Source organism: Lagopus muta, chromosome 28 (genome assembly GCF_023343835.1).
Source record: "Lagopus muta isolate bLagMut1 chromosome 28, bLagMut1 primary, whole genome shotgun sequence".
Lineage (NCBI taxonomy): Eukaryota > Metazoa > Chordata > Aves > Galliformes > Phasianidae > Lagopus > Lagopus muta.
In genome coordinates, this window is record NC_064460.1 from 2,156,353 (window position 1) to 2,181,345 (window position 24,993).

A 24,993-nucleotide genomic window follows, 5' to 3' on the forward strand; every position below is an offset into this window, starting at 1 on the left:
TCCTGTGTTGTTGCATCGTACCGTGAAGCTTAGCGTGAAGCTCACAGAGCCTGGTAAGGTAAAAAAAGTAAAATAAAAAATAGGGGGAGAATGAAGTGTGGAAGAGATAACCCTCTTTGGATTTATTCTCTCACTTCTTTCGGCCACTTCCTGCAGAATTTGGGGATTCCCCATCGGTTTGTGGCCCCTTCTGTGCTGCACTCTGCACTCAGTTACAGCAGAGCAAACCCAAAGGAAATCAAAGGACTCGGGGGATCCTCTTGTCAGACCATGCAAAAAAACCCCAAACTGTAGAACTGTGCTTGTGCTATGTTCTTTCCCCTTTTTTCTTATTTTTTCCCCTATTCTTTCAATATATATAATCACAGAATGACAGAATTGTAGGGGTTGGAAGGGACCTCCAGAGATCATCGAGTCCAACCCCCAATATAATATAATATAACCTTAGCTCTCATAATCTCTCCTGTTGCGAGCCAATGGGGATTCAACAAAAAAGACCAAAATTACTGACCTAGGAGCAACTGGGAAATCCATCCACATGACAAACCCTTCACTTACATGCATTTTTTCTGCATGTTCTTAAGAGTGTCTCAATCCCAAATGGGAAAAAAAAAAAGTATATAGGCACCAAAATACAGATAGGAGCGGGAAAGCAGCAGAAGACACGGAAGTAATTTTGAATTGTTTCAAATCTGGCTAGCAATTTGAGGAAAGCTTGTTAAGTTCAATGCTTTGCTTCGTGGCTCGTGTGACGGCGACAGGACAGGGGACCGTCAAAGCATGGTACAAGGGAGGGAGTGGAAAGGGAAAAAGCTTCACTACCAGACAAGGCTTCCAGTCACCGCCAGACTGGACCGAGAACAACAAGGTGCAACAAGAGGAATTAAACCAAGGCCGTTTTTGCAAGCAGCCGAGCTCCCCGCTGGTCCCTTCCTGGAGCCTCTCAACCCCCCCCTGCATCGCATTTTTTGGCAGCCCCTCAGAGATTCTTTCCATCCGACCCCCCCAGGAGGCGGCGGAGAGCCTGGGGCGGTTCGAATTCTGCTTCTTTGCACCTGGTGATTCTCCCTAGATAGAAGAGTTACAGCTGAGAAGCCCCCTCGGATGCTAGAGGTCAAAGCCAGGCTCAATGAGAACAGCCAAGTGTTAACATCGTCTACAAATGGCACGTGGTTGGGGCCGGTCATTAATGTAATGAGGCAGCTGGATGCATTCTCCCTTTCTTAATTGGGGAGTGCGCAGCGGTGGGCAGGGTGGGGGACATCGACGGTCGAGGTGATCGAGTCAGCAGCTGCACCACACTTCTGATTGGAATTCTCTTTTCCACCCGTTTTGATCAGTTCTAGCATGCGTAAAAAAAACCGCTCCACGGGCATGCAGAAGGATCAGCTGCTGATGGCATCTTACCCTCATCCCCTCAAATCGGGACAACGCTCTTAAAGGCCTCAAAGCTCTTAGGGTCCTAAGGGACTTTATGGCACCTAGTTCCGAGTAGCCCAGGGCATTAGCTATAAGGCTGACTAAAGAGACCTACACAGAAAATAGAAAAAGAAAAAGAAAAAAAGAAAAAAAGAAAAGGAAAAAAAAATACAAAAAAAGAGAAAAAAGGAAAAGAAAGGAAAAAAAACAAAGAAAGAAAGAAAGAAAAAAAAAAAAAGAGAAAAAGAAAAAAGAAAAAAAAGGTTCCAGACTGTTAGCACGAGTCCCCTAGCCCTGATTGCCCAACCCCGGCTGCCAGCCTGGGCGGCCCCCATAGAGAAATACCGAAGACATGACACCAGCTGCCTACTTCACTTGACTGAAACGACCTGGAAGGAAATAATGCGGTTGAGAAAGGCAATAAGAAAAGAACATAGGGGAAAGAGAAGTGAGAGAGAGGCAGAGACACACAGACGGAGAAAAAGGGGTCTGTCGGAAGGAAGAGCCCAAACGGATGACAAAAACCTTACCCTCGCCCTGTAATGTCTGCAGGATCCCAGCGGCTCCCATTAAATTAAGCCAGACAAATGTTAAAGGTACCTATGAGAAAGAATACAGATAAATACACACACTGCACCACCTGAGCTCCGTTTGCACAGCAAGCAGCCCAGCTGGCTTCTGGCAGAGCGGCCCCGAAAAATGGGAGCACCCAACGGAGGGCACGCGGCCACGGCGGCTGATCCCAGCTCTGGTGGCTCATAAACCCAAGCAGCATTGGGGGAACACCTCCATTGGGGAAAGGCGAGGGGAGATCAGCATCTTACTGATGGGGGGAATGCAGGATTGCATGGTCGCTCAGGCTCTAATCCCAAAACGGCAGCAGAACTGGGACCGGTTCATTTCCGCCCCTTTTTCAATGCCACGAAGACAACACATCCTGCTTACGGCCTGGAATCAATGCCAGGCTCCACGCTCGTGAGTTTAGGATGAGAGGCAACGGCCTCAGGTTGCACCAGGAGAGGATCAGGTTGAACGTTAGGAACAATTTCTCCTCTGAATGAGCGGTGATGCGTCGGCACAGAGCGGTGGAGGCACCGTCCCTGGAGGGGATCAGGAACCGTGGAGATGTGGCACCCGGGGACAGGGTTTATTGGGGATGGATCAACGGTCGGCTGATGATTTTGGAAACCTTTTCCAACCTTAATGATGCTATGAGGAATGTAGTAGCTTAGTGGTAGTAATGCTGACAGGAGGACGGTTGGACTTTTGTAGATCCTTTCCAACCTTGTGATTGGGAGATTCTACGATTCCATGAATTCCTGGCTGCCTTTGGCCAACTGGTGCAGCCCAGGCTCTCACTGCATTGAGGAAAAGCTTGGGAGCGTGGGGCCATTTCTTTTTGGAGCTGGGACGTGCCTTTAGGGCAGAGCTCCAGTCCCCAGGTGAGCCCTGGGAAACTCTTTGGATTGGATTACGCGTGACTCGGCCCTATGAAACAGCACCTACAGACACCACCCATCAGCATCCCACTACCTTCCATTTCTGGCTGGCATCACGTTACAGACACAGATAAGAACAGAAATGTCAATCTTTTGTAAGGAAAAAAAAAAAAGACATCGATATACAGCAACAAATAATGGAAAAACATGAGGCCTCCTCTAGCAAGTGTCTTTTGGTGGGTTTCTTGGTTTTTTGTTTCGATCCTATTTCCCAGAAGAGGACATTTCCCCATTTGCCCTCCCTCTTTTTTTAAAGAGGACGTTAAAATACTAACATGACATCAATTACACAGATGATCCTTATGAAACACCACATATTTCAGGAAAAATATTCAGATTTCAAACACAAACACAAACAGAGGAATTCCTGTTCTCTGCTCTGCACTTCCTTCACCAATTGTGAAAATCCTCTTCCCCCCCCCCAATATCTAAGACCAAACCAAGGGCTCAGAGGGGCATAAAGCAACACCATCTGACCTATAGAATCATCTGCTGGTACGATGGGTTGGAAAAGCTCTTACCCTCTGTGGGTCAAGCGCATCACCCAACACCAGCACATGAGCTCTACTCATCTTCACAGCCGTGGTTAAGGCCACCCCAGGCAGAATAATTCCAATCTCTTTGGTAAAGGGACGTTGGGAAGACACAGATTTTGCCTTGCTAAACTGTGTGCGTGCTTCGTGCTTCTTCTATCTTTGCATTTGCCCCAAAATGCTACTAAATACCAAGATGCTACAATACAAGGCAACAGGGCTCTTTGGTTTCCCCGTGTCGCTTTGGGTTCTTTGCTTTTTAAGTTATACTGTTGGAAAAAAGAACAATGCCAAGGGCGTTCCAAGGGTTTAAACTAGGCCCTCGTGAAACAGAACCAGCCTATGTGGGATGGGACCAAGGGCAATGCAACCCTGGCACATCCACATCACCTCAGGTTGGGACTCCGATCGCACAGAAAAGTGAGAACATAAAAAACTATGCTGAAAACAAAACAGAATGGGAAGGCGTACAAGGAATCACCCAAAAAATGGGCTAGAGGTGAGACCAATGTCAAATGGCGTTTGGAGGTTGTGGGGTCTGTGGTCTATAGATACAGAACCAAGGTGTGTTACTGCCTATATAAAACACAGACTTCACTGAATCCGCACTTTGAGAGCTTCTTCCCCTCAGGACAAGGCCTCATTCCTGAGCGTGAACCTATCAGAATGGCAGGAAAAAGTCTAAAGGCTCTTCTAGCTTTCATGGGGCCTCTGCAGTGTTATTCTCTCGCACACTCCAACAGAAGACACAGCAGGCACCGATGTCAGACCAAAGGGATCCCAGATTGACTGAAAAGCAGAAGCCTTCACGATTACCCAGAACAAGACTTTGTCTTCACAAATACACCCACAGCAAGCTTTGGGGATCAGAGGAGGAGAGTTATTTGACAATGCTACCAAACCTGAAAAATAACATTCAAGAGGGTCGTTATGATGCAAAGTCTTATTCTCTATCCGTTACGGCCTCCGCCACGTGCCTCCACTCAACCCCATCAACATCACATTCAAGAATTTGAAAATAAAACGTGTTTAGCAGCTACAGGATACCGTGCAGAGCTGAGGTTTTGTTGAGTAACATTCAGCTCTGGCTCATTCGTTGCAACATCAGCTTATTCTACAGCTTTCGGCATCTCGAATTCCCATTTATTTTTTGTGGACTAGAACATGCGTGTTTCCCATCTATGGTAGCAAGCAAACAGAAATGTGCCCTAAGTACTGCAAATTCAGGCTCCTTGCATCGGCCACTTGCTCATTCTCTGCAAATCTGCCACGACCACACGCCGTGCAATCTGTAAATGGCACTTTGCTCGTTCCCAACAGCTGGAATTCGACTCACAACATGAAGCATAAGGACCTCGAGTGTTATTTCTGTTGCTGAGCAGCTGCTCTTCTCTGCAATACTGCGCCCCAAAGGATTTCATTTTGTCAAACTCTCTCCCCAGAGCAGCACAGAGGAATAGGTGGCAGCAAGCATTGGTTCTCATGTTAGCACTTGTGCTTAAGGCAGTGACAGAGTTATTTTCAGAAAAGAAGAGTTACTTCTTCGAGATGTGTAAGAAGGAAAGGTGTTATGGGGAGCAGAGCTTTTTGTAAGGAAAAAAATGTAATATAAACATATATATACATATGTTAAAAAAAAGTCAGTTTTCCACAGGAAATGTAGACATCCTGAGTCACTTCTGCCCCTGAATTCCAAGGATAGTTCCTCCACCTACTCAGAAATATTTCCAGTGTGATAATGTTGCTGAACAGCAACTTGGCATCAATGAATCATATTCAAAAGGTTCCTTCTCCCAACAAGAGCCTTGGAAGGTTTTTAGGCTTTTTTGTATTCTATTTGCTCTTGGGGCACTCACTACAATGCTGCTTCACAACTGGATGTGGCACAATGTTTTTAAGAGGATCCAAGCACTTGAGATGCCCAAATTGCACAGGAAATGCTCTCCGTACTCAAAGGGCTCAACCCTCCAACGTGTTTCGGACACACATCTGGGTTTGAATCCACACTAAATGCATGACTCAGTTAGGACACCGCAGAAGAAAGCATCACCCCAACATCCTGCTAACTAACACGTGTTTTTTTCCCCCAATCAGAAGTAGAGGAGAGAGGATACATACAGCCACAATGAGGAAATCCAGCCAGCACCAGGCGTTGGTGAAGAACTTGACAAATCCGTAGGCACACCATTTCAGCAACATCTCCAGGATGAAGATGTACGTGAAGACCTTGTCTGCGTACTCCAAGATGGTCCGGATGGTTTTCCTCTGTTCTATGTAAATATCCTCAAAAGCCTGGGGAATAACCAGGTACTCCTGTCATCACACCAGATTTACTCCACGGGTCAACGTGGCAATTAATCCAGAAGCTCATCCAAACAATGCTGAGATGAGCAGTGGATGACATTCCTTACGCACCGCAATACATCTGCTCTAGCAGTTGCATCAACTATCTCAAATTACCACAGTTCTACTCAAAATACGACCAGAACCCAGACATCCAGGCTCAGGATCTTCATTTTTGGTTTAAACTAAACGAACTCATCAAGAAAGAGTGCTTTTGTACAGCACTTACCACAACGCAGATCTGTTGTTTGCCAAGTAAGAACCATCACAGTTCCCTTTTACACCAAGTTTCCTACACAGAGTTCCCAAATCCCCCCGGCTACTTCTGAATGCCACTCACCAGGGCTCCACTGCTCAGCAGGATCATGAAGATGATGAAAGTCTCAAACCAGTTATGCTCCACGATCAGAAAACACGTCTTCCTCAAGGTCCACCAAGACTTCCCCAGCCCCTCCTCAATATTGACCTGGCAACACTTACAGCGCTGCATGCAACCTGGAAAGGGAACGATGCACAAGGAGGGGTGAGCCCCAAATTTTGTTGGGTAGGGGATGAGATACTGTAAGAACGTAACGTTTTCAGTGCCTGGAATTGATGTGGATGCCCATAATATCAAGCGTGCTGAGTTTCAGTTAAAACTCTGTGCGTTTTGGGGGTTTTTAGGATTACTTCCATCATTTCTGTTTCTAAATTAACAAGAACTCCTGAACAGCTAGCTATATTTGGTGAGAAATCCATGCACTTGACAGGACAGGAATGGAGAACCTGCCCACAGAATAACCTTGAGCCATTTACAATCTCTTTGCCATGGGAATACCTGTAACGAATTGGCTGCTGAAAGACATTGAGGCCAGTGACAGAGAGGGGAGGAAAAAAAAGAAAACAGAACCAGAAGCAGATTCTTCTGCTTCTAAATACTCAACCCATTAACTGTGCAAAAGATCAGCTTTCCCTACCTGTAAGTCAGCTAGATCTTAGCAATGGCAGCTACATCTCCGAGGCCTTCACCGTGCAAATGCTTCCTGCCTACTTCAGCTGTGATGGAGGGCCCAAGAAGGCTCTCAAAAGAAGCTAAAACTCAACCCCAGACCTAAGCTGAAGGTAAGCTTACAGCAGATAACAGCTCAGAGGTTCCATCTAACTCAACGTACCCTCGGTGAAGCACGCATCCGGGTCCAGATACTCTTCTGGTGCCTCCACGGGGACTTCTTCCACTTCAGGCTTTATATCAATGGTGCTGCCTTCGGAGGAGCTGGTATCATCCAGTTTCTTGAACACAAAATAAAACCCATTCCAACCTATAATTAGCTCCCACCAAATACCGAAGCTCGTGGTGACTCAGCAAGTCATTCACTGCATTTACTGTAGAGAAAGCTGTTCCCTCACTTGCCCTCATTAAGACCGTGACCCAGCCTACATCTCACGTCAGTAGGACGGACAGACACCTCGTTCACTTGGTTCCTTTAATCACATACCCAAATGCACTAAGTAAATACACAAGTACACACGGTTCTCCACAAAGCAACCAGCACAAGAAGCTTCTGTCTTGGATGCAAGACAACATCATCACGCAAACAGAAGTCTGGTGCTGGACCTATCTAGTTCTCCTTCCCAAGATGCTTCCAGTTGCTCAGGCGTCAAAACGACAAGAATGGATAATCAGCATTTCCACGTACCTCTTTGCTGCCATCAGGATCCGTATCGCTGCTGAAATCTTCTGTGTTGAGATTTTCAAAATCCGATTCCCCGACAGCGATAGGCACCCGGACGGTGAGGTTGGGGTTGTTGATGAAGGACATGTGGTCTTCATCGATGATGTATTTCTCCACGCTGCTCCCAATTCCGCTGGTCGTGCCGTTGCCGTTCTTCTGATAATCGATGTCTCTGTGGATATCGGCCCCTGTGTGGTTGGCAATGCAGTTCACCTTCTTGTCATACAGCTCGTCCAAAGGCTTGACCTCATCTGCCTCTCTCTGCTTGAAGTGAGCCTGCATGAATTCACGCACTTTCGCCTTGATCCAGGCGATGCCCTTCTTGATGCGAATCACGGAGATCTGCAGGTTGTTCATCTCCCCATCGTCATCCGTTGCTGCCAGGTTGTCTGCGCTGAAGGAGCTCAGCAGCAAAGCCAGGAACAGGTTCAGCACCTGAAAGAGAAGAGGTCACACTTGGCAGAGCCTGCACACGAGGGCAAGATTTCCACCTTGGGCCCATCTAAAGCTCGAAGGAAATGTGCCACACTGGGGCATTTTGAGGGATCGCTCCCAGATTTATTTCCTTGCCCACATTTGCTGGTAGTTCCAGGGCTCATTCTGTTTTTAAATCCCTTTAGTGAGAAACAAGTCCTTTCAGACAGGGCTCAAACTCTACTCGTAAGATATACAACCATTAACTCTGCTTCAGCCTTGCTTATGTTTTCCTCCATAGACTTTTCTTCACAAAATGCAAGTCTAGAGAGAAACATCCTGATCCAGTCTGAGCTCCCACATGACAGCCTGAGCCCCTTCTTGCCCCTTCAACGGCCCCTTCTTGCACACAGTAACTCTGCACTAGCAGAGTTCAGAAGAAACCTCCAGCCTTATTTTAGCACTTCAGGACCTTCCTCTCCTGGAATTCGAAAAGCTTTTTCTGCAATCTGCTTGGATGCTGTTTTTGTGGGCAACTGGCTAAGGCCAAACAAAGCACAGCCTTAATATTTTACTACCAAAGTCAACAGGACTGTTCATCCATCAGAGGCCATGAAGGACCCCAACCAAACTGGAAGAGACACCCTAGACCCGTGGTCTCCCCACATTCTGTCCTTGTCCTGAGGCATTCCCATGCTCTACCCCACCCAGAAGAAAATGATAAAGCCCATCAGTAACCATTTACTGACCACTAAGTTTCCGATGACCATGACCATCATGAAGACAATCAAGCACATGGCCTGTCCTGCCACCTCCATACAATCCCACATGGTCTCAATCCATTCCCCACACAACACACGGAAGACAATAAGGAAGGAGTGGAAGAAATCGTGCATGTGCCAGCGGGGCAGCTCACACTCCGGATTGATCTTGCAGACACACTCCTTGTAGCTTTTGCCAAAGAGCTGCATGCCCACCACCGCAAAGATGAAGACGATGATGGCCAACACCAAGGTCAAGTTGCCCAAAGCACCCACTGAGTTACCGATGATTTTTATCAGCATGTTCAGAGTGGGCCAGGACTTGGCCAGTTTGAAGACTCTCAGCTACAAAAAACAAACAGAAAAACAACAGTTAATTTCATCTGTTTATAAAAAAAGGGCACAATCAGGCAGAACTTCATAAACCAGAATTTCATGCAGCCATAACCTCCTGCTCTTGCTGCTGAAATCATTGGCAATAGGGATTGCTTCAGTTCTCTGTCCGTTCAATTCTGCGTACTCTGCACTTAGGTATTCCTCCACATACTGATCTCCATTAGCAAAGGAAAAGCTGCACATACAGCCTAGCAAATTTGACTTGTTAAATTATCTCAAGGGACCACAGGAAATGAAAGGTGTTCTAACGAGGTCAAACAACACCCGTATCAAGTGCTCTGAACCAAGACACCACCAAGTCATCCCTCACTGCATCAGATTTCATACAACATAACAGCACTGCCAAGAAAGAAGACACCAAGAAAATGATACAACTCCACCCACTGTCCTCCCCAAAAGCAAAACAAAAGGAGTTTGAGGGGAACGCTCCTTTTCTTTAGATAAGGTAAGTAGCATTCATAAGGGACTGGAAGATGAATACCAATCGGAAAGATCGCAGCACAGAAAGCCCTTCCACATTCGCCAGACTCAGCTCCATTAAACTGAGGGAGACGATGAATCCATCAAAGATGTTCCAGCCTTCCTGGAAATAATAGTAGGGATCCATGGCGATGAGCTTCAGGAACATTTCTGCCGTGAAAATTCCCGTGAAAACCTGGAGTGTTGGGAGAGAGACAGAGAAAAGAACGGGCACAGATTCACATCTGTCCATTTTGTGAGCTTCAGCCCCCGCGATGATCCTTCAACTCGTCGTGACAGTTCAAACACTGTCTATTCAACGCCGTGTGCTTGTCCCCAGTTCTCAGCTTCACTAACACAAATCTCACTGACCTACTCCAGCATACCAGAGATTTACAGATGGATTTTTAGGTAGTATTGCATTTTGTCCAGAAAGGTGCACCCAACATCTCCAAGCTGCCACAGACTGCAGCTTCAGGTTGGAGCAGGGAGGTTGAGGTTGGGTATTAGGAAACATTTCTCCTCCAAAAGAGTGCAGATGCAGTGGCACAGCTGCCCAGGGAGCTGTGGAGTCACCGTCCCTGGAAGAGGTCAAGAACTGTGGAGATGTGGCACTGAGGGATGCGGTTATGGGCATGGTGGGCTGGGTTGGGGTTGGTCTTGGTGATGTTAGCGGCCTTTTCCAACCTCAATGATTCTATGAATATTTACCAACACTGTCTTACCAGATTTCCTACAGACAGCACGTGTTCAAACTCTGGGGTCATAGGATGATGCTCCATGGCCATGAACAGAGTGTTGAGCACAATGCAGATGGTGATGGCCAGGTCAACAAAGGGATCCATGACGATTAAGTTCACTATCTCCTTCAGCTTGATCCAGTAGGGGTGGCATTCCCAGATCAAGAATGTGTTGGCAAATTTGTACCAGCATGGGGGACACTTCCTCTGGGATTCCTCCAGCTCTGCAGTCACAAAAGAAAACAGCAACAGAGTTCAGTCTTCCCCTCTATCCCTGCTGGGTCCTGGCTCTCAGCACGGCTAAAATGCTCCCAGCCTGGACATCTTGACCCTCTCCCCTCTCTCTCTGCTTGCACTGTGAGTTAACTTTCTTGCAGCAAAGTTGTATTTTGCCTTCTCTTCCTTCAGCAATACCCAAAACCAAAGAAATAAATCCAGGCTGTGTGGTGATGGCTTAATACAAAGAGTTACCAAGCAATGGAGCTGATGGCCATGGCCGACCACACAGACCACCAGGATGAGCTCTAATTGTTGTAAATGAAAGGATATGTTTAACTCAGAACTGACCAAGGTAAAATGGCTTAAATAAAAGCTGCGGATTCTAAGCTGCCTTTGGTGCCAGTTTTTAAATAACTTGAAGTTAAATTAATTCTGTGTTGAACGCAGGCATGATCTAAAAGAGGAAATGCATGACATCATGCTGCAAAGGATTCTGAGCAGAAATAACCTGATTAAGGCAAAACACACTCATGTACAGAAGCCAAGCACAACGCTGCGTCCATCTTTTAAACTGCCTTATTTCAAGTGCTTAGAAAGAAAATAAACCAGGAGCTTTCCCCCATCGTTCTTTGACTTTGGCGATGGTTTTATTGAGGCTGTACAGCCGTTCTCACTGAAGGCCTGTTTCTTTTATGGGAAGGGAAAGGACCCCTGCTCCCTTTCCCATTGGTTCTCTGGTTGCCTAGTGTTGAGTTGCCTTGGAATTTCTGAAGTTAAAAAAGAGGACCGTAGCACTGGAGCCTGTAGGCGTATGCGCAGGAGGAAAGCAGCAGAAGAGCCTTGCTCTGTTTCTAAGTATATTTAGTTTTCATGCAGTTTCATTGCAGGAGACAGCAGGAATTTGAGATCATCAACCTCATACGGCTGCTGCTCACCATTTCTTGCTGGCTCCTGTATAACATACTTGGAAGTTGCATCTCTGTGCACTTCCATCGTGCAGAAGCCCCTTTCTCCCTTCACAGCTGTTGCACTGGAGATCTCACTGCAGCTCAAACCTTTTCTCCCCATGGCTGTAAGCAAAGTAGGGTCCCTCCAGCCCTGGGGAGATGGCAGAGCACCCAAACCATTACCTTACTCCTATAACTGCGTATTCATTATTGTGAAATTACAACTCTTTGTTGTCTTTGCCTCCACACCCACGTGGCTTGTATTTAAAAACAAGTAAAACAAAGTCTCATAAATGCTTTTGTATTAATGTTGGCTTGAAAGAAGCAGGTGTGGGTAAAAACAATGCATTAATATCTCCATTGTGCAGTATAGCTCTAAAAGACCCAGCCCTGACCTGAGTCTAATATTCCTGTATTTCCTAGCCCAAGGAAGGCCAACATTAGCAAGCAGCTATCGGTCCAGTCATACCAGCCACCCCAAAACCATCTCACAACGTCCTGCATCACCATTCAGCATCCCCTTGGGCAAACGGGGCAACGTGTGTCCAGCCCTGCTCAGCACAAGGAAACCAGATGTGGACCCTCACAACCGCCTGGTGGATGGGTGCTCTGCCTTCCTAAAGCACACCACGAGAGGGCAATCGATCCATAGACACTCATAAAACCCAAAAGCAAACCTCCAACCCATACCTACCTTCAACAAGGGTGTTGGTCAAGCCAGTCATCACGCTGTTGGTACGATCCTTCCTTCCATAGGAGGCGTTCACCTGATCCATCGAAACCAAGAGAGACCCACCAGGTTTCTTCTTAATTTCAATTTCAGTTGTACCCTGCAACATTCATATGCAGATTAATACCAGCTTTTCATCTTCCTGGTGTTTTACGTGCTATCAGCACGTAACTCTCCTGAGTTGCTGATGCACTTAGAAGGCTACTCAATACCAATTCGACCAACTAATTAAGGAAAAACCAAAAGCCAGGAAAATTCAAAAATTTAAATTAAAGAAGTTTCCTGTTATGTTAACAGCTGTCCTTGGAAAATCAAGCCCTTCAAACTGTAACAGCTCAGAAACAAGTAGAATCCCTCAGGTATTTCCCTAGACATACTTCAAGGCTCTGCACTGAGAAAGACCCGCAGTTGGATGTGGGTTCAAACAGCCTGCAGACTGATGGAAACACTCAGGATTTCTGGTTTTTCTTTGTACAAACAAAAAAGTCAACACCCCGCCCCCGGAGGTGTCCAAGGCCAGGTGGGATCGGGCCCTGGGCAACCTGTCCTAGCGCCTGGCTTAGTGGTTGGAAACCCTGCCCATGGAAGGCAGTTGGAACTGAATGTTCTTTAAGGTCTCTTCCAACCCAACCCCTTCCATGCTTCCATGATCTTCGAGGTCCCTTCCAACCCAACCTATTCAATAGTAAGACAACCTCCTTGTTGGTATTCCAAGGTACCGCCATTTCCTCTGAAGATTCAGAGGCCTTTTAGTGAGGGCTAAATGGCCGTCTCAACTTCCCTTTAAGCTCCCAGGTTTATCTTACAGCAGAGAGCATTTGCAAGAAGTTTTAGTTGGCCCCCTTTCCCCAAGGCTGCAAAAAGCTCCATGAGAAGCACCCTGATGTACTGAGGGTTATTACATTCCAAGCCCTTTTCTTGGAAGACCAGAGAAAGGCGGTGGGCACTTCCAACCCAACCATCCTATGGCTCTGTGATCTTTAATGTCCCCATCAACCCAAACTACACTCTGATTCCATCGTTCTATGATTGCGAAGGCCCCTTCCAATACAAACCATGCTGTGACGTTATGATAAGAGCTGTTATGATAAATCTGATTAAGGGAAGAAAGGGGAAAGCCGAAGTGTTGGGGATTGGAACCCAGAACAGACACCGGCCTCAGACAAACCAACACTCAACGCGTCGGGGTGCCCAGACAGCTTGGAGGGCGGCATATGGGGAAGCAGAGGAGGACGACAAGGCCGCCATGCCTACGCTAGCTACACATCAGCCTCCTTGCGCTGTTATCGTGAGCTGCCTTATCTATTTTCACCTCAGGCAGAAGGCGCCCGCCAGGCATGCTGGAAGGTGGGCCGCCGATGAGGGACACGACGCCGTTGCAATCCACCGTGCTGTTCCTCTTGATGTTGCGGCGGAGGTTGGGGAATATCCGCGAGGAGCGGCTGCCCTGGCTGTAGCCGCTGTAGCCGCTGTAGCTGCTCCGTCGGTCGCGGCCGCGGATGGGGATGAAGAGGGAATCCCTGCGGCCTTCGCTCTCCTCCACCGTGCTGTGTTCGTCGTCGGCGAATTCGTTCTCCGAGCCCGGGTCGCGGAATCGGCCCTTGTAGCTGAAGATGCTGCTCTTGCTGTTGTGTCGGGAGAGGAAAGGGGAGCCCGGGATGCTGAGGAGAGACTGGGAGGAGGGAATGAAGGGCACTGGGGTGAGTGGCATGGACGCAAAGCACCGTGGTGACCTTGTAGTACTTGCAACCGAGATGGAGAGCGACTTTTTATGTACTATCACAAGGGGGAACGGCTGTAAGCTAAAAGAGGGGAGACTGAGGTGAGGAGGAAGCTCAGTGCTCAGAGCACAGCGAGGCCCCAGCACTGCTGCCCAAAGGAGTGTGGGTGCCCCATCCCTGGAGGTGCTCACAGCCTGGCTGTGGTTTGGAACCTGGATGGCTGATGAGGGGCGGGGAGCTGCCCAGGGCAGCAGATGGGGCTGGGGGGCATTGATGGCACTTCCAACCCAACCATCCCATGGCTCTGTGATCTTTAAGGTCCCCATCTACCCAAACTATGCTATGATTCCATCATTCTATGATTGTGAAGGCCCCTCCAACACAAACCATGCTGTGACGTTATGATAAGAGCTGTGAAAGCGCTTTTGCTCCCTCTCCAGGACCAACCACCACCACTCAGAGCATGTTGTTCACTTTTGGCTGAGCTACACTGGTGAAGAAGTTTGATCTGGGTAGAACAACTAATCTCAGCAGCAATCCACGCCAGGGCTGCAAACCTGGGCCTTGAGTGACATCCTGATCCCCTGCACGTGTCAATGTAGGGGCAGATCCTTCTGATGTTCTAGTCAGGATTAAACAGAGTATGATCCCAACTACAAATAAGCATAAACACTAAGGAAGGAAACGAATACTACCTGGTTCATGATGGAAAACTTTCTTCCTATCCTGTTATCCGGCAGCCTGAAGGCTTTTCTCCTCATGCCATCCTCTGATTCTGACTTGAACACTTTCTCGTTGTCGCCTTTCTCCTCTCCTTCCGACAGCTCTTTGTCCTTCCGCTTCTTCCTCCGGTTACGGCGCTCCTTGGCACTCTTGGAACTCAGTTTAGAGATCTCCGATGAGCTCCGAGACATCCTCCCTCCACCATCATCTTCCACAGCATCCTCAGAGACCGTCCCTGCCGAAGTGACCATGGCAGCAGCCTGAAGGAGAACAGGGAAATAAATCAGAGCTTCTCAATGAACAACACTCCATTCGCTGCTTTAAGAGGGAATGCCAGAAAGCCAACCACAGCATTGCTGCCTTGTTTATTACACATCACTGTGATAACAGGGAAACAGATAACTAAAAAAATGCAAACAAATAAAGAACTGACAATCAAAACACTCACCTGTGCCTCCTCCTGCTGCTTTTTCAGTTGTTCTAACATGGCCTTGAATTCGGCCTCTTTCTGCTCTGCCTCCTCCAATGTGGCCTGGTTCTGCTCTTCATAAGCCATGGCCACCACAGCCAGGATCAGGTTGACCAGGTAGAACGAGCCCACGAAGATCACCAGGACAAAGAAGATCATGTAGGTTTTTCCTGCCGCTCGTAAGGTCTGGAAGGAAAGAGAATGGCAGAGGGCAGAGGAAAGGAGATGGGAATGCCACTTCCAGAGCGATGCATGTATGTGAGCCAATCCAAAGTCTCTTAACCTGAATGCTCCTAAGCAAATTACAGTATTTTCTGAATATAGTTAAGATATCAGTGGTGCTGAATATAAAAAATCTCAGTGCTTCCACTGCGAAGCACAAAGACCCTGCATGTTCAAAGCCATAAACACAGGAGGTGACATCCCTCTTATGATCATCCAACGCGCGCAGACTGAAAAGAAGTTGGGAGTACAAAGCAAAACTCAAAGCCTGAACTCCTTCAAAACAAAGCAAAACGAAATTAAAGCAAACAAACAAACAACATTTCAGCAAAGTTCCAAGGAAAGACTCAAATAAAGCTGGACGCTTTCTCCCTTGTCTTTCCCCCTAACTCTCCCGCTGCGTAACACCGAAGCAAAGCGTTCACTTACTAATTGATACAAGTTTTCCCAAAAGTCCTGAGTCATAAGGCGAAACAGAGCCAGGAAAGCCCAGCTGAAAGTGTCAAAGCTCGTGTAACCATAGTTTGGGTTCCGTCCTGCTTTCATGCACGTGTAACCCTCTGGACATTGACTGCAGAGAAGAGGGAAGAGATGTCAGGGCACTGATGGAACAAAAGGGGTACGGTCAATCCATCGCATGCATGTCAGCAGTGAGAACCAACTGGAGGCAATGGCACGTGGAAGGTTTCTGTTTCTGAGCCTCCATCCCTTATTTCTCTGATTGGACACAGAAGGAAATAATGCCATCAGACATCATCCAACCCCCGGAGATGACACGAGAAATGCCAGCTCACATCCCATCAGTGCAACAGACAGCAACAGTGGCTTTGTAATTAGATTAAGGGATGTGAAACATTTGCATTTCACGTTTGAAATAACACCAGGACCAACAAAGCAAAGCAACAGGAAACATTCCAAAGGTTTTGTCATCATTAGCGAACATCAGTGGCAATTAGTCATTCCTCTTAATAAAGCTCAACCACTCACCCTGCATCGGAGCTGTTACCACAGAGCAAAGGATCAGGGGCACCAGGAATTATGTAAAAATTTGCTGAAGGAGATGAAAAAGAGAAGATTACATGCCCACACATATGGAAGTAGAGGATTTAACATACTACAGCACAATAAGAACCTCAACTTTAGCGTTGTCTACTGGAGTGTTGGTAAGTTTATCAATCTCCCTCTCGTTAGCACAGGCACGGGGATGCTGCAAAGCACAGATGGGTGCCAGCAGCTCCAGAGCTGAACCAAAGGAAGGAGCTGACCCTCAGCCAAGGGCTCAGCTGAGGCACTTTAATAAACTCAGGTTTATAGAAATGGAGAAACATCCACAAAAGGGGTTTTCATAGCATCAAGTTGGGCAGACTCAGAAATTCCGGGCAGCAGCATTAAGTGAAACAAGAAGGTTTCAGGGAGCATCACTGCAGAAATACCTACACATATTGTTGGTGTATTCCTCCCAGTCAAAGCCCCGGGAGCCGTTATCCAGGAACGTCTCGTTCACGTTAATTGGCCAAATCACACACTTGTTCCTCAAATTGCCCATAAACAACTGCAGCCCAATCAGAGCAAAGACACTGAGGCAAAACACCGTCAGGATCATCACATCCGACAGCTTCTTCACCGACTGGATCAGGGCACCCACGATGGTCTTCAGGCCTGTGGAGAGGAGAGCAAGGCTGGTAAGAACACAGAGTCATTGAAAACCCAAATATATACAGTGCCTTATCATGGCTGAGGGGTGGCAAAATGACACCGCCATAAAGGGGTTGGGTTTCGGGAACCTAACGTTGCTCCAGAGCATCCTTGCATTTGGGATTTTCAATATATGGCAGGGATGACCCATCCCCATGCCAGCCCTGGGATCACTGGTTTAGGGGGTGAGGCAGCGATATGAGGCCAAGAAATATGGAGATCAGCCCTGAGAGTATCTGAGGTTTGCTGGATGGGACGAGGATTGCGCTCTGGAGTCACTGCGTTGGAGGTTGGGTTTGTCTGAACACAGAAATCAAAGGGGTTTTGTTACAGCTGGGGCAGGACTGCGCTCAATGCTGGCTCTGATATCAAAGCTCTCAGGGTCGTTAAGCAAGGCTCGATGACAAAAGCCAAGAGGATAAAATCCCATTTGTTTCCTAAACCGTCTGGTCTGGAAAAGGAACCATAACAACTCTCTGGTTGTGTTACTGGAGTAAAATGCAGCATCCAGATTTAAGCAATGATTTGGGATGCAGGAACACTGCCCATTAATTAACATTTCTGACATCAAGTAGGGTCAACTGGAGCCTGTAAACGAATGGAGAAGCAGGATGGGGAGAGGAAGGAGGAAAATGACAATTTGTTCCCAGATTTTTTCTCAAAGCTTGAGGAGCAATTCCCCTTTTCCCCATTTCTTGGTAATTCCTAAGTCAACCTCCTTTGTTGCATTTAACAAACTGCCTCTGTGCACAAAGCCATGAAGTGCTTCAGGAATGCTCCTACCTAGGGCAGCAATAAAATACATGAAAAAGGAAGAGCACAAGTCAAAGTCAGAGGGAAATGCTGGAATGCAGCACAGAGATCCGAGAGGAGATGCTGCCCCACGTCAAGCTCTGCCCATTGCTTACAAACCATTCTAAGGGCTTTTTTCTTCTCCCACACAGTAACATATACCCAGAATCAGTTCCTCCTGTACTTTAATTCACTCCATGAAAAGGCACTGGGCTCCCTTTACCCAAATTTGGCCCATTTTTACCTTCCCAAAGCATAGCTCTGTCCATGCCCCAACACCTCTGCCCCATCTCCCACTGCTTTCATGTTTGTACCAGTGATGCTAGCACTAAAGGAGATGTTATTCTTCTGGAGAATTTAAAGATTCAATCAGCAAAAGTACTTTCAAGTTCAAGAAATCATTTCAGTCTTGTTTCAAGACTTAGTTTTGGTGCAGGAGCCAAAATATCCGGGTAATCAATGGGCTGCATAAGGACCCAGCTCAGATATAAGGGAAATAAGAGAGTGTAGGGTAAAACAGGAAAAAAATGGGTTAAAAAAAGAAAAGCAGACCCATTAGTACAGGGCTGGGTTAAGGTCTCTGTCTGAGGCCACACTGAGCATCCTGCAATAAACCTTGCACAAGAAACCTCTCTACACCAACAGAGGTTTGGATCCACATTGGGAACAGAAAGAGTCTAAAGTAAGCAAAAAGGGATCTTTTATGGAGGGATCATTTTTTAACAGTGTCTTTTGTTTCCTTTTTCGATGCCAAAGCCCGACCCAAACACCAAGCAGGCTGTTTGCTGTTGGTTCTGGCAGGCAGATGCCCGTTACGACATTGTTTGCATGCTCATCCCGTCGCCCCGCTGCTCTGCCCTGCACATGCAGCCACCTCCCCAGCAGTTGTGTTTCTGTTCTGCATGGTGCTCTCTCACTGCGGCCTCGAGCCTCATTTTGGGGGTGATTTCATCTGGGTTGTGTCAGGCTGACAGCTGATGGCACTGGAAAGATAAATCAGCAATAACCCAAGTGCCAATAATAAACCACCATGGGTTGATGTGGTCTCAGCAGCCGTAACATCAATGCAGCATTTTGACGTTTCTGTATTTCCACACAGAGCCTCCACCTGCTTTTATCCAGTGCCATTCATGTCCTGGTGGGGTTTCCCACTTTTATCTTGTCCATAAAACACCACGAGGATGATTGCAATTATTGATGGGAGACTACTAGCACTTCTCATGACAGTAAGATCACCTCCTCATTAGGCACAACGTTAAAAACCTTTTCCTTTACGGAGTGAAGCAGAAAGGAAACCCCTTTATGTGGAATACATTCACCTCTGCTCTTGCACTTGATAAACCTAATTTCATATTAAGTAACCAGAAAGGTTAATTACACAAATGCTTCACATTCCTCATATATTGCCAGTCACAAAACCAAAATAGGAGCAAGGTTTGTGCATTGGGTCCATGCTGCAGAACCACAACTGGGGCAACTCCATCCCAGAGCCTAACCCACACAACCAACCCAAGTTTGGCCAACAGTGAGTCCTGGCCGTGGATAAATGCAGAGCACCCAACGCTCAGCCAGGAGTCCCTCAGCTGGGTGCAGGAAAAGTGTGGCTGCACTGAACTGAGAGCTTGGATCCCTTCACCCTTTGCTGCCATTTGAAATAATGGGAGAATTCCATTGGTTTTGAGCAGCGTGGAAGGAATGATACAAAATTGTTCTGCTCCTTTCCATAGAAAGGCAAGGCATGCTGCTGCACAAATAGCAACCAGCTCATTAAAGCTGCATCACCTACATTTTTCTACGATTACAATAGCAAAATACGGACGAAATTTATTCCAGCAATGCTCCTTCTCTTCAAGCAATGCAGTCAATACCTGTGGCAGCTGATAGAACCGCAGCTGCACTCCAGGTCTGCCCAGTGCACTGCTAACAGCAATTACCAAAATACCTTTTGCTCTCTGTGTGTGCACTGCCAGACATTAAGGGAGGGAAGAACATTATTCTGGCATTCTCCCATTCAGTGCAAGGAAAGCGGGTGCCACTTGAGACCATCATGCACAACAGCCATGTACATCTGATGGGTTTAGCAGTCTGGAATGGGGACAAAGTGACGGGCCCCTACAAATCCATTGCTCAATTTCTGGTAAATGTATATGAGAGCGTACCCTGAGTAAGGAAAACATCCGCTGCCAGTTAATGCATCGGGAAAACAACGTGAAGAAACAGAACAGCAAAACGTATCAAGTGGTTCCTGAGGTGAGACGGGTCAGGCACCCAAAAGCTGGAAAAAAATCACAGCTGCTTCAATGAATCGAGCCTTAAGCTTGACCTCAAAATGAGGGATGCTCCTGAGGAACCACCTGCACCAGGTTCTGCACGTGTCCCAAGTGCTTTCTGTGCGGGGATGGGAGAGGTTCTCACTTCTGATCATACTCTCAGTCCCTGATGCTCCACGGTCACCTGCAGTCAAGGGCAGCCCTCATTCTTTGGCACCCAAAGTCCAGAAGCATCCCTGTAAGGGACAGCCCTGCCGTGCAAAATGGGCAACGTTGGGAATTAGGACCTGGGGCTTCATGAAAGCTCACACAGCAGTTTGGGCCACAGGGCAGCCCGGAGTAGGAGAGAGCAGCAACTCATTCCAAACTCATCCTTGACTCATTCTGGACTCTACTTTCAGTCTGGCTTTCATTTCAGAGATTGGAGAGCCACACGTGTACACAGGGACGGAGACGTATGGAACAGCAGGCTGCTCATCCAATGGCCCAGGAGCCTCAATTTCCAACCATCCCATCCATACAGACTGCAAACCCATCAAAGATAACCCAGTGCCACTGGTGAGAAATAAGCAATGCAGGACGAGGGGGGAATATCAAAGAGATACAGCAAGACCAGCCTTTAATGCTTAACGGTTCTCACCTGGAATTACAGAGATAGTTTTCAAAGCTCGGAGAACTCTGAAAGTTCTCAATGCTGAGACATTCCCCAGGTCCACAAACTCTGTGACATATCTGCAATGAGGGAGGTCACACACAAAAAACACAATGACAATACACAAAAAAAAAACCAAAAAAAAACAAAAAAAAAACAACCAAAAACCAAAAAAAAGAAAGAAAAAACAACCACTACAGACAGAGCAATACATCACTCACAGGGGCCCTGTACCCAACAGCTAACACCAACCGCAGGACGCCTTACCTGGAATTACAGAAATAGTTTTCAAAGCTCTCAGAACCCTGAAAGTGCGCAGAGCTGAAACATTGCCTAGGTTTACAAACTCTGTTATATACCTGCAGAATTAAACCAGAGTTAATGGCACCGTTGGGGTCACCCTGCAACACAGCTGGCTGTTTGTAGGAAACAGCTCGTCATTTAAAACCCTTCAGAATCCGCGTTTAAAAGGAGAGAGAGAACTCTAAGGGGGAGATTCAGCTTAAGGCTCTTCAGGCTAGGCCAGCTGCATGGATGGACATTCAGCTCTTGACTACAGAGGGCATGAAAACCCTACAAAAGAAGGGAATGGAGAATTTTTGAGCCAACTGCATGGATGGACATTGCATTGACTACATGGGGCATGAAAATGAGAGGCCGACCCTATAGAAGAAGGGAATGTAGAATTCTTGGGCTAGCTGCATGGATAGAAATTGCATTCTTGACTACATGGGACATGAAAATGTGAGGCTAACCCTACAGAAGAAGGGGAATGCAGCCCCACGGCCAAATATGCCAGGAGTCTTGGTGACATCGCCTCTGCTCAGTGGGTTCAGGGATATTTGCTTTGCCTTCCTCTGAGTCTCAACAAAGCATCACCACCTTCTGCTTTGCTTGCTCCATTCTAATCCGCTTGGCTTTACCTGTGAGCCACAGGTAGGTGGGATTATCCCCATTTTACACAGGGATAAACCTGAGGCACACAGAGGGTAAGAGGCTTAGTGCAGGGCTACAGAGTCGGGTCGTATCCCTCTCTGCTGTGCTGTCTGGTGACGAGGAGGGCACCAAATGCTGTATCCAAGATTTCTCCTGCTGCAGGAGCATTTTATTTCAAGAATTTTATCTTATTTTCGTTGGTTTCCAGGTCTAAACTCTCCTACAGCAAGGCAACCCAACTAGACCAGGGCCCTAGCCAGGCTTCTTCCATAGTTAGGTCAGCTTTTGGCAGATTCAATATCCGTGCATTGGGCCTTTTAAAGCTGGCACACTGTCACTTGTTAATTTATTAAGAAACAAAGCAAGTGACCAATTAACAGTGACTCTCATCTACTGGGAGCGTGGCTCACAAAGGTTCACTCTGCGCACAGCAGATCCCTGCCCATCTTAAAGCAAAAACAAAATGGCGGTGAGTTACGGGTTCTCCAACTTCTGTGTGCAACTCAACTCAACGCACAAAGAGCTCAGGAAAAGCTGTGGCTCAGAGCTTGGAATGCAGCCCAACCAAGGCCAGGTAGTTCAAACAATTAAAGTATTTCACCCTGATCAAACTCAACTGCTCAACTGGGCTCCTGAGCCTTCTGCATGGTCCTCCAGTCTTCGCTGGCCTCCACTGACTACAGGAGCCTGAACAAGCACATGCTTAATGCTTCAAAACGTAGAAAAGGGAAAAATATATATATATATCTTCCAGCAACAACTGCCAGCTCACAGCCCCAGGTCCAGCTGTGAGTTCAGGCATCCACGTGAACTCCTCACTGTGAGCCCAATGGAAGCTGATCCAGCACAAGAGAAGAGGAGGAGGAAGGGAAAAAAAAGGCGTCTCCTTTTCCTGACATCGCATCTTCATCAGAAATTGCTCAACCTGCAACAATTCCAGCATGCAAGCCCAAAGGGGAAGGGGTGGTAGAGACCAGAATGTAAAGATGCTTGGCTCTTAATCCTACACCCAACAGAAATGCTGCTGCTCTGGCACGTGAGCTCATCTAGATGCTAGATACTACTGTAAAATCTTGTACTAACAAAGGCAATTTGTAGCAAGTTGCTTCTTTAATAATTTCTTACAGCAGCATTGCGGCTACATCCATGGAGTTGCAATTGAGATCTATGCCTCTGTGTCAGGCTTTCTATTGAAAAAATAATAATAACATAAGGGTTCGCTTAAGCTTCCCTCTATTTGTTCTTTCTCATACACACCCACCCTCCTCCTGAGGTCTCATTCCCTCCCATGTGCCACAAATAGCTGAAATAATCTGAAAACGCCACTTACGCCATCATGATCACACTGAAATCTAGCCAGTTCCATGGGTCTCGTAGGAAAGTAAAGCCATCTATACAGAAACCTCTTGCAATAATTTTCACAAGTGATTCAAATGTATAAATACCAGTGAATGTATACCTGTTAAAAGGAACAAAGAGAGCTGTGCTGAGAAGTTTGCAGGCATGTAATGCTAGGCATGCTAACAGGTGAATTACAAACCCTTCTGTCTAAACAAAGTGGACAGAAAGGCAGCTTGCATTCTGAAGAAAAGCAACATTCTGTATAAAAATAGAAGAAATATTACTTACTCCACATTCTTCGACCATTCGGGTGGGTTACTAAAAGTCATGAATACACAGTTGGTCAAAATAGTGCACATAATGATCATGCTAAATACTGTGGAACAAAGTCAAGGATCAAAGGCACACTGGGGTGGCTCTTTACATCAGCTCCCAAAGACCTCTGCACAACAATACAGCCCAACAACCATCTCCATTCTATTCTCTGCGTGCTACAGAGAGCCGAGACGCTTCCTGCAGTCATGGGAGATAAGAATGGGGGAATATATACAAATAGTGCTTTTGTGCCTCTTTGTTCTCTGCTTTCTGGTAGGCCTCAGCAATGCAAAGATCACGTGCCTTCATAAAAACGTACTCCCAAATAATTCTGTGTGTTCAGTGCCATCAAAAACTACAGTCTGCTGATATGTTCCCCCAGATGGGAGGACAAGTCTTGAGTAGCACAGAACCCGAAATGCCATTCCCAGCCTCAGCTCCCTACAGGAGATGGAAGCAATAGGAGATGGAAAACCCTTTTCTTCTTGAGGTGCGTGAATCCAGCAAGGAGAAACCCCTAAAGCAACTAATGAAGGTGCTTTCATAGATGTGTTTTACTGTCACCTTCTGAAAATAAACCACCAAACACGGCAGTGCATCCCATCCAATGCTGCTCTGTGCCTCCTCTCCTAGTAGAACATGCAGGTGATGTTTCAGAGCACTTGGAGCCCAGCAGCAGAGCATTTTGGATGATCTTTCCCGTTAGAAGGAGGTTTAAGAGTTGTCAAAGGAGCAGGAAATTAGTTGGTATCTAATTGCACGTAAAGTGTCTTTGGCTCCTTCTCCGAATATTAATTCTATTTAACCATTCCAGCAGCTAGTTAAAGCTCAACTGCTCTTCATGCAGAACACAACCTCACAGCTGTTTCTTCCAATGCTTAGGATCCTAGAGTCATTAAGGTTGGAAAAGAGCTCTAAGCCCAACACCAACCCACCCCTCAGAATGCCCACTCATAGAGTCATCAATGTCAGAAAGTCCTCTTAGGATCATCCAGTCCAACCATCAACCCTTGGCCTCCATGCCCAACTGAGCAACATCCACGTATTGATGGTGGAGTGGACACAGAAAGGCACAATTTAGCAAGGAATGCATAAATTAAACATTTACTTGATTGGATTTGACTAAAAGCCTGTGCTTCTTCATTCATAACAAACCCAGCTCCTCTAGAAGCGTAGTTAATAAATAATGATTGAATTGAGCAATAAGACAATAGGCAAGAGATCTTTTAACCAATAAAGACAAAAATACCACAGCAGTAAAAAGGATATGAATGTATCAAAATTTTAATAGCTATTCTTCTAAACAGATTAAAAGGACTTAAAATGTACAAGGCAGGTGTGGCACTAAATCGGAAGAGTGTTTTCCCTCTGTTTAGTACTACAAAGGTCTGCAGAGAGAGAAAGAAAGAAAGGAAGAAAGAAAGAAAAAGAGAGAGAGAGAGAAAGAGTTAATGCATGAAAATCAAAGCATGAACAGCACAAAGAAAAGACCAACAACTTTTATGGTAAAGAAAATCCTGCGTTTTCTGTGTTTTTAAATGATAATCTCCTGTAAGAAGCTCCCGTTAGGGTGAAATAAACCCACCAGCACATCATGAATGATTCTCCTCCAAGCCACCCGTTCTGCTAGGCACTACAGACAGCAGAAGGAACATCTCCCATCCAGGAGCACATATCTCCATCCA

General features: G+C 46.7%; 1 protein-coding gene across 3 annotated transcripts in view; it reads right to left on the reverse strand.

Annotated features, from left to right (window-relative positions):
• SCN8A (sodium voltage-gated channel alpha subunit 8) overlaps positions 1 to 24,993 on the reverse strand; it is a 52,539-nt gene that overhangs the window by 8,897 nt on the left and 18,649 nt on the right. For 2 of the 3 annotated variants that reach the window (XM_048928601.1, XM_048928599.1), the window contains exons 3-21: positions 24,577 to 24,696; positions 23,282 to 23,370; positions 22,983 to 23,111; positions 20,984 to 21,075; positions 16,745 to 16,966; positions 16,295 to 16,358; positions 15,737 to 15,878; positions 15,065 to 15,271; positions 14,589 to 14,876; positions 13,485 to 13,844; positions 12,137 to 12,272; positions 10,262 to 10,500; positions 9,559 to 9,732; positions 8,670 to 9,026; positions 7,471 to 7,941; positions 6,946 to 7,063; positions 6,135 to 6,289; positions 5,570 to 5,743; positions 1,408 to 1,530 (exon numbers count right to left, since the gene is read on the reverse strand). In XM_048928601.1, coding sequence (XP_048784558.1) covers positions 1,408 to 1,530; positions 5,570 to 5,743; positions 6,135 to 6,289; positions 6,946 to 7,063; positions 7,471 to 7,941; positions 8,670 to 9,026; positions 9,559 to 9,732; positions 10,262 to 10,500; positions 12,137 to 12,272; positions 13,485 to 13,844; positions 14,589 to 14,876; positions 15,065 to 15,271; positions 15,737 to 15,878; positions 16,295 to 16,358; positions 16,745 to 16,966; positions 20,984 to 21,075; positions 22,983 to 23,111; positions 23,282 to 23,370; positions 24,577 to 24,696 — 3,660 coding nt within the window. Of the gene's footprint in view, positions 1 to 1,407; positions 1,531 to 5,569; positions 5,744 to 6,134; positions 6,290 to 6,945; positions 7,064 to 7,470; positions 7,942 to 8,669; positions 9,027 to 9,558; positions 9,733 to 10,261; positions 10,501 to 12,136; positions 12,273 to 13,484; positions 13,845 to 14,588; positions 14,877 to 15,064; positions 15,272 to 15,736; positions 15,879 to 16,294; positions 16,359 to 16,744; positions 16,967 to 20,704; positions 20,797 to 20,983; positions 21,076 to 22,982; positions 23,112 to 23,281; positions 23,371 to 24,576; positions 24,697 to 24,993 lie in introns of all 3 variants that reach the window. The other variant, XM_048928600.1, reaches the window with a different exon arrangement.